The 16,988-nt window shown below is 41.3% G+C and overlaps 1 protein-coding gene across 1 annotated transcript in view; it reads right to left on the bottom strand.

Moving 5' to 3' along the window:
• The window catches only part of wdr70 (WD repeat domain 70), a 37,970-nt gene that overhangs the window by 3,640 nt on the left and 17,342 nt on the right, over positions 1–16,988 (bottom strand). The window contains exons 11-16 of the mRNA XM_075456066.1: positions 11,875–11,974; positions 11,309–11,393; positions 11,059–11,197; positions 5,190–5,290; positions 3,678–3,757; positions 1,404–1,520 (exon numbers count right to left, since the gene is read on the bottom strand). Coding sequence (XP_075312181.1) covers positions 1,404–1,520; positions 3,678–3,757; positions 5,190–5,290; positions 11,059–11,197; positions 11,309–11,393; positions 11,875–11,974 — 622 coding nt within the window. The remainder of the gene's footprint in view (positions 1–1,403; positions 1,521–3,677; positions 3,758–5,189; positions 5,291–11,058; positions 11,198–11,308; positions 11,394–11,874; positions 11,975–16,988) is intronic.

Genomic DNA, 16,988 nt, shown 5'->3' with positions numbered 1-16,988 from the left:
TTCTGTTTCAAAAACAATGTTCCCATTACTTCAAGAAACAGAGGCCATCTGAAAACATGTTCTGGTCACTTAGTTGCTCGAGAGAGCAATGAATTATGGTTAATATCTTTGCTGTTGTCCCAGAACTTCTATCTTGGACTTAAATGACTTGGTGGAAGATATTCTCCTACTTCCTGGTCGGTTAATAACATCTTAAAACATACAGGATGAAATATGCACATGCGCATAGACTTAAAAGGCACAAGGATTTTCTGCTGAAGTTGCATAGTGGGGCTGTTTGGAGATGGAGAGGCACATCTTTCCATTGCTTGTAAGCATCCAGCCAACCACCAAGCATTACCTTGCACTTATGTGAAGTCACTTCACACGCAAGGTAAACAATAGGAAAACGGTCTGTAATCTAAAAACCACCGGTTAGCTATCAAAAGTCAAACTTATTCTTATGAAAATGACCTATATTTTAATGTTGTGCCTTTCTCTCAACCTCAATGAAACTTGTTTTTATATATTTACAAAGACCATGCAAAAGCGTGGCCTGCTAGTTCCAGCATCTGACTCACCAAAGGTTTGGTTTGGTTTTACTAACTTATAGTTGTTATCAACGCAGTATTAACTTCATTTAAATCTAAATAAGATTTTTTTTAATGCATACAGTATTTTCATCCAGAGCCACCCCTGCATTTTAAGACTCGTTGCAAAGAATCGTGTTATCATGGCCACTGTTTGTATGTTTTTTACTTACGTGCTTTACAGGTGTTTTTTTTTATTTTTATTTTTTCCTTGAGCTGAGGAAACATTTGCACTGTGGAACCATTACATTGTTACATACAAGTACATAGTGCTGAAAGAGTAAGTGAAAAAACAGGGAAAGTGAAGAAACAGAAGTAAACTCGACAGCAGCGAGCCAGCTGGATAACAGGGACATGGGAAATGTTGTCTGGCACCTGTGCTTTTTGGAACTAAGCGCAAGACTGTATTCATAATTATGCATAGGTGTGGCATTTAAGGAAGCAAACATTATGGTAAGAGTTTAAAGACACCAAAGATTTGGTTTCAGACCAAGCCCCCAGTGTATCATCATGTCCCAGCAGTTAAAAAACAACAGCAGGTTACAGTGAGTCTCTGAGAGGCCGAGCGTGGGGCACCGTTATAGCTCGACATCAGCTGGATTGCATAACACTGATCACACCAACAACTGTGGACTCACACATCTGCCCAGGAAAATATCGCCTTTGCCCAGTTACAAACTTGACCCTTAATGCAACAACAAAAACAGCTGCGCAACTGAAGCCATACGTCATTGCTCGTGTCTCACAGTACGTGAAATGCTGTTTTTTTTTTTTGCTCATAAGTTGTTTCCCAGGCACACTAAACTTTAAAAAAAAAAAAAAAAAGTACTTTACCTGGTCCGGACACAGGAGGCTCAGGTTTATGGGATTTCTTTGGGTCAAGCCTGTCCTTCTCCAGCTGTTTTCGTGTACTCCGCTGTCGCGCCTCTCTGAACATGGGTAAGGCATGAGCTACAGACACACAGAGTCAAAAAAACACATCACGTTAAAACCGCCACCCCAGTTGTACAGTCAGAAACGGGAGCTTTACAAGAGACCTAGAACACTTTCCATATGATACACAACTTATAAACCAAAATATTATAATGTCAAGCCTCATTTGGAACTTCTGCCTCGCTTTGTGAGCTTCTGGAGATTTTACTAGGGAGCTGTGAGGAGAGTCTGCATGAAGTCTGGAGAGGATACTGTGGACGTTTGCATTCATGCATGTCACTGCTCTAGAACATTTCCTGAGCATGGATGAAAACCTGGAAGAGAATAGTTCTGTCCAACTGGAAAATCGGCTGTTCAACTGCAGTCGTGTCCACGTGTCGAGGGGCCATTGGGCGACACTGAGCCCCTTTTACTGGCCCCGACATGTTCATCTGTGTGCGATTGTACAGCTTTGCGCTGCATATCGTCTACAGAGTGAAGACATAATACATTGTAATGCAGTGTGTAGAACCTAGACAAGGTTAAAAAGGTAACTTTGCAGACCTTTTGCATGCACAAAAGAGATACGAAACATACCGAAGGGAGAGAAAACCACAGAAGCCTAGCGTGCTAGTTCATGAGGAGCAAGCAGTGAGCTTTGGTTCAGTGTACCTGTGTCTGCACTTTGGCAGCGCTCAGTTTAAAATGCTTATTTTCAAAATGTTTATATTTAGGAACTGTCCTGTTGTCGCATCAGCAGCTGAACCAGTCGTCAGCCTGCCTTTGTTTTCAGCCCTTATTCCACGCAGGAATATTGTCTGCATTAGTATGAGGGATATGACCAGACATATTTCACTCAGCTGATCTCTGGCAGCATTTCTTATATATATATATATATATATTTTTTTTGTAAAGCAATGTCAGCACGTTTATATTCAAACAATCACTCCGCCAATTTTTTACACTTTTGTGAACACCATCACAACAAAGGCTCCCCACACTTAAACCCATGAGTGTGAGAGAGAACGGGTGCGTGATTAAGTGTGAATGAGTGACCTCGAAGTGGTGTCAGAGAGTGCGTGTGTGTGTGTGAGAGAAAGAGAGAGCATATGTGTTAGAAAGTGTGTATGCTCTGCTCTTATCCTCAGGGGTTACAAAGAGACACTTTAGTAAAGAGCTAGATAAAGTGATTTTCCATTCAGGAGCGCTGTCGCTGTTCAGTGTTAATTCTCCTCCTGCATGCTACATTAAGCAAAAAGGTTACTGTTAACAGATTCCCTCTCTTTTCTCAATGGGCCATCACTTGCTTCCTGTCCCTTCTAATTTTCCAGTGCCAGGGCATCAAGTGCGTCACTCGGCACTTGCAGCAGTGAAATGTCTGGCTACTTCACACCCTGTTGGCGTGGCGATGAAATCACATGATGCCTCTGAAAAGGCTGCAACAGCCCAAACAATATGTGGCATCTGAATTTGGTCTTAGCAGCCAATCGGCGACTCCGAATTGGCAGCTGCTCCGCTCCTGTGGAACCATGACTTCAGTCTGGGGGGGGGGGCCAAAGGTTTGTGAGACACGCACAAAAGAGATGACAGCCTCGTGCGCTGGTGAGATGACAGGTCGGGGTGTAGTTTTGTGTGTGCATGTGTGGTCAGCTCAGCAGGAGATCACGCCTGCAGAAGTGGGAGAGGAGGTTGTCCCTTGCGTGATTCCTGCGTGACAGGGGACCACATGGCCGCCGCGTGGCACAGACCCCTACGGCTGTCGATTCAATAATCCACAACCCCACTCCATCAGCTAATGGGCCAGTGAACGCCCTGAACAAACCCTCGTTCCATGCAGAGCCCTCGGCATGAGACGGAGTCTGTCTGGATATTTGCGTGTGTATATGTGCGAGACAAATAGAGCAGCAAGAGAGATGCAGCATGTAAAGCAGGACCGGTCTGAGAAGAAACATGCTCCACTTGTCACATCAAACACGGTGAAGTCGTCAGCATTTTTCTTCATGTTTAACAAACACCGTCTATCTTATGAAGGGCAACCCACTGAAAGCTACTGGGGGGAGGTACTTCACTTTGATTGTTTCAGTAATGTGTGGAAAAAGCATACTATGAATTTATTAAGTGGCACACAAATCGTTCTTCTACGAAACTGAGAATGAGCGGATTTGGAATGTGTTGTACAGACATGGAGGAACTTACGCGTGATGATATAATCTTGTGTGAGTGCCTCTGCTTGTTTCTCTTTGCGCTGGCTCTTCACGACACACAGCTTCGCCCCCCTGAAAGGCAGACGATGGGATACAGAAAACAAAAGGCTGAGCGTTGCATCATCATGTACAGCAGCTTAACTAAAGAGACTTCAATAATGACTTTTCTCACAATTCTTTGCTCTTACAAACACTAGAAATACAGGACATGTGGGCTATATACATTTATCATAGAGAACTCTTCTGTTATTGTATTTGACTTGACTAAAACAGAGGAAATGGACTGATCTTCAAACTTAGAGAATGCAATTATTTTTAGCCATCTTCATCTGCATTTTTAGTCAGAGTGGCTTTCAGTTACTAACATTTCCAGCATTAACAGCAACGAATAAAGATACCGCCAAATTTCAATGAAGCTGAGGTGTGAGCATCCAGTGACTTGAAAATGATTTAGAAGCTATACGTTTTGACTTTGATTCATAAAAGCTGTGGCAGAGGTCTTACCGCTGTGTTGCGTCACCTCTGCCTTTAACAACCTGCATCGTGTTTGAGAATTCAGCACACCAGCTGCTTTAGTTTTGCTGTAGTTGTAGGGTTTCAGCTTTCCGAGGCCTCCTTAGTCATGAATTGCAGTTCATAAACCTCCAAATGTTTTAATAGGCGACAAGCCTAGACTTCCCAAAGGCCAGTTTAACACCCAAAACTCTTCTACCGCCACTACAGAACCACTCTGTTGTAATACATACAGAATGTAGTTTGGCATTGTCCTGCAAAAATAGGTACGAATTTCCCTGAAACCTCACTTCAGCACATGTTGGCCCAAAACCTGTATCTATATTCTGATAATGTATTGTGCGTTTATATGGCATCAATGGTCCCTCCCCAGATGTGCAAGTTACCCATGCCAAGTGCATTAATCCAGCTTTATTCCATGGCGAATAATGGCTTTGAACTGTGTGCTGATAACGAGCTGAATGACCCCTTTCCTCTTTAACGCGGAGGATTAACTATCCATTATTTCCAAAAAGAATTTAACACTTTGATTAACCAGACAACAGGACAGTTAAAACTTTGCCTTAGTTAATCTTAAATCAATTCGGATACAAAGAGGGCAGCTGCGCTTCTGAAAGGCGTCTTTTTTTCTTTTCTACGCACGGTAAAATTTTAACTTGCATTTGTGACCAGTTGTTAAACCTAATTAGTAATCAGATGTTCTATCAGATATTATCCAGAACTTTCTCCGTCTTTGCATGAACTTTGTCCCAACTTTTTCTTTAACATATTGATATCAGATTCTAAATGCATACATCTTTGTATCTTCGTTTTATTATTTTTCAATGAAATTCAGGGTTTTATTAATATGCAACTAATCACATCTTGTTTTATTATACAATGCACAAAAAAAAGAAAAAACATATTTGTCATCCATAGCTTTTGGTTTAAATCAAAGTAAAGTAAATATACCAATACCGCACTTATCAATGAAAGTGTCACAGGAACATACCTGTGGCTTTTAACTGGATCGTAGTACACCCGGGCCAGTCCGTTCCCAGTGCCCACCATTATCTGGTTTAGTTTTGGATGCCACAGGCAGCGGACAGCACTCTGGAATACAAAGACAAAAATGATACGACTCACTTGAATGTTGCAAATGGGAAATCAGAGGTTATTTTCAAAATAACAGCCCACAGGAGGTTGTGAACAACTTTTTTCTTTTGTGAGTCAAGTCTGCAAGAAAATTACGCAACCACATTACGGTAACAGTCACATTTTATTGCCCTAAGTACTGCGAGTGTATGACCCAGGTCAGTTGTGTAGGTACGGTGGGGAAAAGACCCAGAGTGCTCTGCTGCTCTAGTTGACTATATTTGGTGGCTGGGATAAGGGCTGGATCCCTCAGTCTGTGTGTGACAGATGGCCCAGTGCCAATGGGCAAATGTGACCACATTTATCCAGAGATGCGGGTGTGCGTGTGTGTCTCTGTGTGTTTGTGTGTGTAACAGAGAGACAGAGATGAAAAAAACATAGAGGTAGTGAGAAATATAAGCAAAATTGTTCGACAGTGATGAAGATCCTCTGTTCATTGTGTGTTATGTGAGCTACACAAAAGCTAGAAACCCCCCGCGGTAGCGCCTTCTTTCTTCGCACACTTTATTATCACAGCCATCTGATGGGGTCTAGATCAGTGGCGGGATGGGGGGTGGGTAGGACTATGGGGCGTCCAGATTCTGTGACAGTGAAAGCTGCTTAATGCCCAGCTGTTCAGCCTCCTACCATGATACCAGTGGAAGGAGTCTCGGTCGTACACACACACACAAAATCACAAAGCACGCACATGAGGATGGACACGTATACAGATGAATGCTTGTGCACGGAGAAAGTAAGACAATATAACGGTATAGAAACTAAACAATGCATCATAAGTCATCAAATAAATGCACTGAACTGGTATTCTACACCAAATAAATTCCCTCCAAACAGAAACTATATTTTGTTCACGCATTTTAACATCATGTAACCTACAAGAGCATCTGAACTTACTACGAATTAAAATCGGATAAAAATTAGGGTCTTATCTCATATCAACGCAGTCAGGTCAGCAAATCGGTGGTGTGTAGCACGGGACAAATAAAGGTTAATCTGCTCGACCAGATGAGCCAACTGTACATCGATAGAAAAATCTAGAAAATGCTTTATCGGAGCATACAAATGGAAATATGTTTGCATTACACCTAATGCACTGAATAACTTCAACATAAAAACTGATTCAAACAGGAATTCTATACGGTCTCGACCTGGTTTAATACTTTCAACAACAAGTAGCAACACGTAAGCATCGAGAACAACTGAAGTCCAAACAAAGGGGATGTGCTCCAGGGGAACTGTTGCCATAGCAATAGTGACGGCCCCATCATGCAAGGAAAGGCAAAGGATATTATTTGGAATTTTGTTACACTCCACAGGTACCTTCAAAGCTCTCAGGTTAGCAACACACACACACACACACACACAGCAGCCTATACTGACAGTGACAAAACAGTCAGGTACCGTCACTGCTGTTCAGATGAGTTCACGAAACAACCTCTTCAGGCCCAAATGAATCACTCTGTCAACAGTGGAACACGTTAAGCAGAGAGAGCAACGCAACAGCCCAGTGGAGTTGGGCCCACCACACCTGCATCCACTGAGAGGTCCACAGCCAAGCACCGCTCAGTGAAGTCCAACATTAAGACCGCATTTCAGATAATCACTGTAGCGTGTTTATACTCGAGGAACCCCTGTTTACACTCCCCTTTGACAAAATTACATTACATCATGAAGGAGGAAACTTTAATCAGTCAGTTCTTCAGTGGCAAGCTTCTCTTTCCCATCAGATTAAAATACCAGAGGCAGACCTTGGATAAATAAGTTAACAGCCACTTGCCCACTCTAGATGTTGATTATGAAATCAAAATAAGCAGCGGAAATGAGACACAATAGTCAGTTGTATTCCTTTAGCACTGCTACTGTCAGGGTTGCTGACAGTTGACAACTGTGTGGGCTACTTTTCAAAAGGTCTGTAATTGCAATGAACTGCCTTACTGGAACAACTGGCTTTCACATCAGGAGCGAACAGAGTTAAGGTCTCCGGTCTACCTTTACCCTTGGCTGCTCTTGGCGAAGATGAAAGAGCTGTCATTTGTATCAAAGCCCACCTTGTAAAGCAGGGAGCAATTCACTGTTTCAGAGTTATCAAGCACCAAAAGGTCATTCTTTTTCTCTCTAAATACAGACTGAAGTAACAAGTTTGCCCTAAACGTAACCTTGTCAGTTTAAGAGGAGTGGAGATGATTATTCATTTTTAATCAGTGCAGATTTGGTGGTTTTATTCTAGAGCCCCGATTAAGTTATTAAGTTACACTCTTACAAACAAAAGAATACACCTGGCCAATTCAATCAAATGAACTGGTGATTCTGAAGAAAATGTCAATCATTTTGGGATTTTTGATTACATAGTAGTGGGGGATTATGGGGAATGTGGAAAGGTAAAGAAACAAAGGTTCCCTGGTGGAACTGTAAAAAAGTAGGTGCCGTAATAAAAGTTCCAGAAGGTAAATGCATGCATTCGAGATCAAAGCTGGGAACATTAAATTTTTTTTTTTTTTTTAAACCAGCCAACAGAAACATGCACACACATTTGCATAAAGCACATGAGGTCTGCAAGTTTCTGCAGATTTCTATCTGAAATGCAGCTAAAAGAAAAAAAAAAAAAAACTAATTCTGATGCTTTTCTCGGGAGCTCACCTGGTTCTGCTTCCTCGTGATAAAGTAAGAAAAGCTTAAGCATGTCTGAAGTATTTACCAAACCGGCCTGAAACAGCCTCTGCTCCTGAGCACACTCCAGAATCCAGGTCTGGGGTTATGTAGACTGTTTAGTTAGAAATGATTGGTGGTCCTCTTCCCTCAGCGGCCTCACATGCCACTTTATAGAGACTGCACTTAAATTCTTAGGCCGTCCGAGCGGGAGACGGCTGGCGTAAACATAGTAAATAGCACATTCATCTGGCTCACTGAGTGCATGCAAATCAGATAGAAGTAATCGGTAAAATAACCGACCTGGGCAATGCATTTACACTGAGACTGTCATGTTGGTCACATTCCATTGGTGTGTTGGAGGAAAGGAGAGAAATTTGGGGGGGGGGGGGGGGGGGGGGGCTTTATAGAGCATGAAAATTCAGCTTCTTAAAACAAATTTCTTTAAACTGCTCTTTTTTCCTTTAAATATCAAAACACCACAAGAGTTAATGATGAATGAATGACAAGTTTGCTGATATCGGTGAGCACTTGAAAACATGACATGTGCATAAAATGCTTCCTTTTCACTGGTTGAACATCCTGCAACTTCTCTGCTTGGACCTCAGTTATCAACATACATCACGATCGAATACATAAATGTTTTTTTAGCTAAACAGTTTTTTTTTCTCCCGTGCCCCGTCACCTTTTGTGTACCCACCCAAAAGTTTATTTTATATATATATATATATATATATATATATATATATAAGGATATAAAAGGAAATTAATAAACCTATGTGATAGTAAAAAACAAAACAAAAAAAAAAACGCACTCAGATAGGTAAATGGATTCAAATGACATTTCCATAAACTTTGTTAAGGTTTCTTTTGGAGGGAAAGGCATAATTAAACTACTTTAATCCACACTAAACATGTATAAATTCAATGAAATTAGTGCAATTAACCCAAATTAAAAGATTGCCAAGTCGGCTGGCAGCCTGGGTCTACTCTCTGGAGTCCAGACTTCATTGTTTTTCGTGGCTGCGAGCTGCATATTGTGGGAAATCTGCAGTCTTTTTTCGCAGAACAGAGGGTAAACTTACAGGAAGAGGTGGAACAAGTGAAAGGCCAGTGGAAAAATCACTTCCAAATGTTTACCCTCTCCTCCGTAGAGTGAAAGAGAAGACAAATGTCCATGGAGTGATGTAAGGGAGGAGGGTTGTTTAGTTCTAAATAGACTCTTTTACCCAAAGTGTCTGAGGTCCTTTGTGTGATTGCATCTATAGTGAAAGTGGGTGCAAAGACTGCCGAGGACATAAATATAGGAGACAGTGAAGAATGATTGATTCTTGATGTCAACTGCTTGGGCTAAATGGGCCGATAGCCACACAAATGTGGGCTACGTTTTCAGCAGTTTGATAATGCCACCCACTGTTTTTGAGTGACACCATTATTACAGAGCACTCAAAAGTCAAGTGTACTTTAACTGAACACAGTGCAAAGATCTGCCAGGTTTGTGGACTGTCGTCTTTTAACCAACACCAGATAGGAGCTCTAGCTTTTCCAGAGAAGAGAGGACAATTACGGAGGCAAGACATTCAACACAACGCAGAAAATGTGGGTTTCATTTTGAGAGACAGACTGAAAGACAGCATAAACAACAGAGGAAGACATTACTGCAAGATGGATCAGCAAAGGGATTTCTTCTTCTTAGCATCTGCGTTTATGTTTAATATACGCCGTTCTTAGGGCCGACAGAAGTCTTTTTAATTAAATTAGCCAACCTTAGCTAACAAAATCCCAACAAATTGTTTGTTTTTTTCCTTTTATAAAATCTCAGGAAATGACTTCAACCTAAACGCTGACAGTGCTCCTCCAGCAGTTTGGTGTGTATTTAGTGCAGATGCTGTGCCAATGTTTTTAAGACAACAGCAGCTGGCCGGCACGGTAGGAAAAGAGACACACACACACACACACAACACCCGTTGTGTGTGTTTCAAACTTTCTCAGCGGGAGATCATCGTATGAGTAAATATAGCCAAAATACACGCACAGGCATCGACTTTAGGTAACTTCAAAGGTGATTTTGTCAGATGACGCTATGGTTATAAAACACGTTTTAAAATCTGTTGAAAGAAGCTTGAGGAAGGAGAGACAGGACGAGAAGTAAGAGCAGGAGATTAAAAACAAACAAAAGAAAAAACAAAACAGTATTTCTTCCACAGACGGCACCTCTGGCAGGTTGAAACAGATTTCTGAGAAAGCAGGATTAGTATAAGGTACATCACAGGCTAATGTGAATGGAACACGTCGGTTGTGTCTGCAGATAATTTAATCTCAAACATAGCTCAAAGTCAGCACATATAAAAGTGTCATAATTGCCCTGCCAACAGGTTGTGGACTAACAAAAGATCACATTACTCTACTTTCCCTGAGCTTGCTTTTTTATTTATTTTATTTTACAACTCTCCCTTTCACGCCTTCGTTCTCCTCCATTACCCCTCTCATCTTTCTCCGATTTGTTCTCCCCGTTATGTTTTTATTATCTCATGTGAGGATAGAGAAAATACAGCCATGTGGCTAAAATACAACGAGCTACAGACAAATTATTCTTCACAGGAAAACGTCTCGTCTCTGCCAGATGATCAGGCTATTAGGTGCATACAGGAAAAAGAAAAGTGTGTTTTCTTTCTGAGAAAAATGGGTCACAAAGTTGAAGGATGTTTTAAGTAATTTCTTAAAAACCTAATTCCACCCATGTGTAACCCAGTTTCTGCAGTGCAGGCTTCTATGCACTTTCAGAACGGGAACTTTAAATGTTAAACAAATAATCTTTACAAAAATCTGTGTGAGGTATAATAAGAAGTCTTTGAATAAAGCCCCAGAATACTGCTGTTGGGATTTTTAAGCAGAAATAAGCCAAATAAGGACAGTTTTAGGCTGCAGGTTTGTTCGAACCCAAACTGCTGCTGTCGAGAAGAAATGCACTATGGGTAGAATTTCTTTACCTTTATTTATTTTATCATATCATATGGAGCAGTTAAAAGCTAAAAAAAAAAAGTGCAACTGTGTTTGTGGGGGGTTGAGGCAGAACTTACTGCGTTGGTGACCTCTATCTCATAGAGCCTCTGAAAGGAAACTCGGTCAAAGAAAACCAGCTTCCCATTTCCCTCATCCTTTTTCACCGAGGTCCCCGTCACGAGAAGCTTGTCGTCCGGGCTAAAACAGCAGTCGGTCCTTGAAAAAAAAGAGCGTTACACACACACACATAACATCAGTTCACAATTTGCACACGATACAACAGCAAACAGGCGGGTTGTTATCAAGAGGATGGCTGAAAAATCTCACATGGAAAAGAAGTTGGTCAGTCTGGTGGCTTCATTCACGGGCTTCTTGAAGTTCCGTATGTCCCACATCTTCAGAGAGTCGTCGCCTAGATAAGACCAGTTGGATTTGACAAGTTAACTTTAGATGGTGTAATTTAGTGTTCTAAAAGCTGTTTACTTTACTATGGCGCTCCACCTTTTTCCTGACCATAAGGCACAGCTGCAGGAGTTATTTCTCATTTACCTTTTCTTTTTTTTTCTAAAAAGGTCCCGCTAAGTGAAGGACTCTTACTCAGAGTTGTTTCTGTTTACCTTTGTGTTAGAAACCTTTTGACTAGATTACATACCAAGAGGAAGCCGAGCATTTTGTTGTGAATATACTGTGTATCTCTTGAGAGTTCTCTGTGTTTTGCTAACGGTTCTCGCTGTTTATTTGCAGATTCAGGAGGAGACAAAGATTTAATCTGCTCGAAATCAGTTGTTTCTCATCGGTGATTGAGAGTTGGGACATAAAAACGAGATGCCCACGATGCAAGCGAATGCATCTTTAACATTCCAAATAGCTGGCCTTGGCAGCTCTTTTTGTACCTCCACGTGAAGCGAGAGTCATGCCATCATAAGAAAAACAGAGGCAGGAGGTCTCTGATCCTGGAGTGTGGGCCTGCCGACAGTGGAACTTTGTGTGAACCTGGGACGAAAAAAAAAGAAAACAAAGACGCATTAGTCATATCAGTATTTATACCTTCAGTCATACCTTTATGGCTTAGTTGTGATGGTTTTTGACGCAGCTTCTATGTAGATGTGTCTAAGAGTGAAAGAGTTTGGACGATCTCTTGTAACGCTTCGGGCATACGGAGCAAGCGGTGCTCTGCCAGCAGTAGTGGTTTCTTTCTGCTACTGCAGCAACAAAAAGACCTTTTCATTCCCCGTGTCTTCAAAACAACACACGGTTTTCATTTCCACCACCAACACCAAGCCATAGAACTCTGAAGCCTGTGAGAACCTATGTAATACTATCAACTTAACACACTCTAGCAAAACCGCAGACCACAGACATTTATCTTGGCAAACTTTTAGACGAACAGATATTTAGATTTTTCTTTTTTTTTCTCCTCCAACCTGAATTAGTATTATAATAATATTATTATTATTGTTGTTTACAGTTTACTGACCAATAAAGCAGAACAGACACACTTCTGCTCACTGCGTTCCTTGGCTGACACGGACCTTTTGATTCTTTAGGATAATTAAGCCAACTGTAAACAAGTGTCAGAGGATGTCAACAACTATGAAAAAATTACAAGAACGCCAGAACGAGTGAAAAATACAGACACCTTGGCTTGTAGGCGGCTTGTTTCTCAGTGTCATACTTTGTACACGTGGGCTCCGAGGTTTAAAAAAAATATATATATATAAATAAAACAATTCTCCCTGATGACCCTGATAATGCCACCTGAAACAGATAAAAAAATACTTTTCGTTTTCTTTAATACATTCTCCAGACAGACAAAAACGACTGGAGCTTCTCTCGTGTTTGGATTTCTTCCTTTTTCCCCTTTTGTAGGTGAAGGTGAAGTGAACATCTTGGGACTGTTGATTGTTTACTGGTGGTGTGTATATTAGTTGGCAGCAAAAAAAAAAAAAAAGAAAAGAAAAAGGAATAATAGCAACAATAGTCGTAGCCAGAAAGAGGGTTAGGGTTAAGAGGAGCTTTCAGAGGAAAGAGGGAGCATTTTTACAGAATTGTGGGTAGAATTCTTCCCATGTGATCATTGTCCTGGGATGTTGCTGTATGGAGTAAGAGGGACATTTCATTTGTTGTATACAGGTAAGAAAAGATGTATAGTAGTAAGAGTGAGTTGTTCTTAATTGAAGTTAATGAGGTTAGGGCAAACAATTCAGTTTTAACTGGTATTTAAAACACCAGATAAAACAACTAGGCCAGCAGATACTATAGAATACTGCATAATATATGTATATGTCTAAAACTCCTTCCAAGAACTAACGGAGACATCAGAAAACTGCTCAAATTTTAAACAAATTTGATGCACATTGACAAAAAAAAAAAAAAAAGGGGAAAAAGGGAAAGTACTTTCATTTGATGAGCTAAAAAATAGTAAACGTTGGTCATTTACACCGCTTTTAACAATTCATCACATCTAAACCGTTGGTAATTGTTGGTCAAGTCATTACAAGTTGGATTAGTGCAAACAACAATGCGTGGATACCTTTTCTTTCCTCTGCCCAACGCCTGAGCCTTACCTGGGCTGAGCACAGCCGGATTACAGAGATCGATTATTACTCAACGCCGGTGGTGCAATAGTCTCTGGGAAGCAGGCTTGCTAACACTCAAACAAACATAACCTTGGTCGACACTGCTACATTGTCATTAATTCTAAACGGAATGCAAATAAATCAGTGAAAAGGGAATTGCAGCACTGCAGGCTTTTGACCAAAAAAACGTGGTTAAGGAATTTGAAGGGAGCACACAGTGTGCAAGACAGATAAGATAGAGAAATACAGGGAAAGGCTAGCAAAAACTGGCAGGAGAGAGTGGAGCATGAGCTGAATGAATGAAGTGCCCCCATGATAAGGGAAAGAAACGAGGCCATACTTCACCTCCGAAGTGAGTGAAGGGAAGTTATTAACTTGCTTAAGACAGATAACACCGTTGCGTTGGACTGCAGATAACACGGATTACACTTTTTTCAGGCCTGGTCTCCCCGGGAATAATTTTCTACTCCCCATCATCATTTTGCTCACAGATTACCTTTGACTGAGTGCCATTCTTCTCATTCGTCATCTCTGAATATCTGACCGTTCTTTTACTTGCTGCACTAAAATGGACTCGTTCCAAAATGAGTCATGGGGGCAACTGAAAGCCCGAGTTACATTTTTAATCAGAGAGTGGGCAACCTCGGGTCTAATGAAAAGCAGCGAAGGTGAGATGGTGTTCAAACAGACCACTGCTACTAATGCTGGGCTTTGCCAGGCCAACATTGATTTAATTGGAAAGTCTGCATGGTTGCCACAGATAGGCTGGGATGTACTGAGGGTGTTCTGATTAACATTTATCTTGTAATTATCTCATCTTTTGATGGTGCCTTACTCCATAAAAACAGAGCACTCGTGGAGACATTTCAGCTCGCTTTCCATGGTCCGCATTAAAATGAGAGGTATAGACTCACAGGGTGGGAATATACTGAACGTATAAATATTTTGCGACGGGAGACCAATAAATCTGCTTTATGAAAGCCCTGAGACAACTGTGCAGATGTTTGTTTTTCTCGTCTTTATTGCTTGAAATGAACCTGTTCCAACCGATATGTGTTTTTCCCCATTTCCAGTTCCTCTCACACCAACTAAAAGGAAAAGTTCAGCGCTCTTGTTAAACCTGCGATGAATCATTCCACCAGCCCGCCCCCCCCCTTTTCATCTGACATCTTTCTTAGATTAACATCAAATTATTTGAGAAAAGTGACTAATAATCTCTATCCATCAAGAAAAGTGGCACCGGGTACCTTGTGCTTATTCTAGCCGCATGTTGCAAAACATACACCCACTTCAGCTATTTCTAGATCATTTGCTGCTGTTGTGAAAGCTTAAGTGTTTATTTACTATCCTGATGTTGGCTGGCAAAGCGAGATGCCAAGGTGTTTGTTTCCTGTGATAATCTACACAGCCTGCCCCGTGAAACCAGATTCTCATACACTGTTTGAAACTTCTCACACGCCTTGTGACATCGTCTGCAAGCAGCGGCCTTCCCTCTGAGAAACAGACATTATTCAGAGATTGACATTTTTAAAAGTGTAGATGCCACTTGTAAGTAAGGCAAGATCATTTCATACACATATACGTATGGCGCGCACACACACACACATAGCCCTAATCCACATCTACACACTTTCAGCAGCAGGAGTTGATAAATAGCAGAAGGACCACAGCATTGAGTTTCATTCTGGGCAGACTAAGATAACAATCTACCACAGCGCCAACTGTTCCAAATCACGCTATCTGAGCTTGAATATATAAAGACCGCAAAGGCTCTACATCTACGCTTCTTCCATATTTTTAAAGCTGCACACCTGAAAGACAATGATGCCCTCTGTGCTGGAAGTTTTAACATCTCACTCTGACCTCGGTTACAGCCCGAGGATCAAGTGGCCAAACCACAGGCCTGAACAGCTGCTCTGATCTTTCATGGAAATCAACAAGTTGTGATGGTAAGGCGGTGTGTGTGTGTGTGTGTGTGTGTGTGTGTGTGTGTGTGCGTTAGAAAATCAAACTGGAACGAAGAGTCAAATAATCCAAACACAATTTGCTATAAGACGGGAACTGTGTCTCAGTTGTTCACAAAAGTAGAAAACAGCACTATCTTAAGATATATTTATATGATAAGACCTTGTTTCATGACCTGTCATGCAGAAAGGGTTGAGGGGAGGAAAACTCCAACTGTGTGACAGTGACAGTGACAGGAACAATGTGCAAGTCACAAAGAAGGCACTGAGATACGGTGTAAATATTTACAATTAAAGTATCTCTAGATAGCTTTGTGGACCAATGTGACTATTTCTGAGAGCTGAGTATATTCCTTCACTGGCTGAACACCATTTCTAACCATATTCTTTAGACTTTATGGGGTTTTTTGTGGTGGTTTCTCCAAAATCTTCTGCTGCCTGTTGTCTATGCACAGAACAGTGCTTTCTCCTTTTTTTCCCTGCCCCCCGGGCTTGTAACTTCACGAAAAAATAACAGGAGGCCGTGTTGAACACCATCATGCGGTTAACTGTTTACTTTATTGTCAACCATCAGCTTGATTAAGAACCTCCCTCATCCTCAATGATTAGAAAAACAATACAGATATTGGATGATGCAAATATTACAAAAAAATCCCCATAGAATCTATCAAACATGAATATGCATTTATATCTGTCATGTATCCTACAATGGAAGGACATTGTCGTGACGCAGGACGCAACGCGTTGAGCCCAGTTTCGAAACCTCCAATTCTCAGACACATTGCACACGCCTAAACAAGGCTAAACTGTGGACGTCTCACCTGACAACTCAAATGATCTACTGCCAGCGTACCAGTGTAAGACATCCCTGGACATCTCCAAACATGCCAAAAAAACTCCAATGGGTCAGAGCTGTTTGGGAAGGACAATATTAGGTAGTTGTTTGAAAAGTTGTCAATGATTGGATCCATCTTGCCAGAGCATCACTCAACCACCTCCCAACTTATGTTGCAGTCTAATTGCGACAGGGTGGCTGCTCATCAAGCATCCAGAACTCCATCTATCTGGACTTGCCATCGTGTATCTGTTACCACACAGCTACTGCTTCTCTTTGTGAGCTTTGTTCGAGGGAAACTGCCAGGCTCTGAAGAACCCTGCGTTAAAAGCTCATGGGGCTGGAGATACGCGAGTAGCTTTGAATACCTGTAACAACTCACCACCATTTTTTTTTTTTTTTGACAGAAGCTTAATTGGCTTTTAATAGCCATATTCAAGTGCACTTTACCTCACAAATCCATTTTTATGACCTCTCTGTTTTGGTAATATATTGATTTGTTTTTTAACACCTCCTACAAAAAGAGAATATTATTCCACACTTCATCTTCAGAAAAATCCTTCTTTCTTGTCATTTTCTTGAGAACTTCGACTTGCAAAAGATCCCCTTGCAAACTTACAGCAAAGTAT

Source organism: Odontesthes bonariensis, chromosome 22, assembly GCF_027942865.1.
Source record: "Odontesthes bonariensis isolate fOdoBon6 chromosome 22, fOdoBon6.hap1, whole genome shotgun sequence".
Lineage (NCBI taxonomy): Eukaryota > Metazoa > Chordata > Actinopteri > Atheriniformes > Atherinopsidae > Odontesthes > Odontesthes bonariensis.
This window is presented reverse-complemented; position numbering and strand designations above follow the sequence as displayed.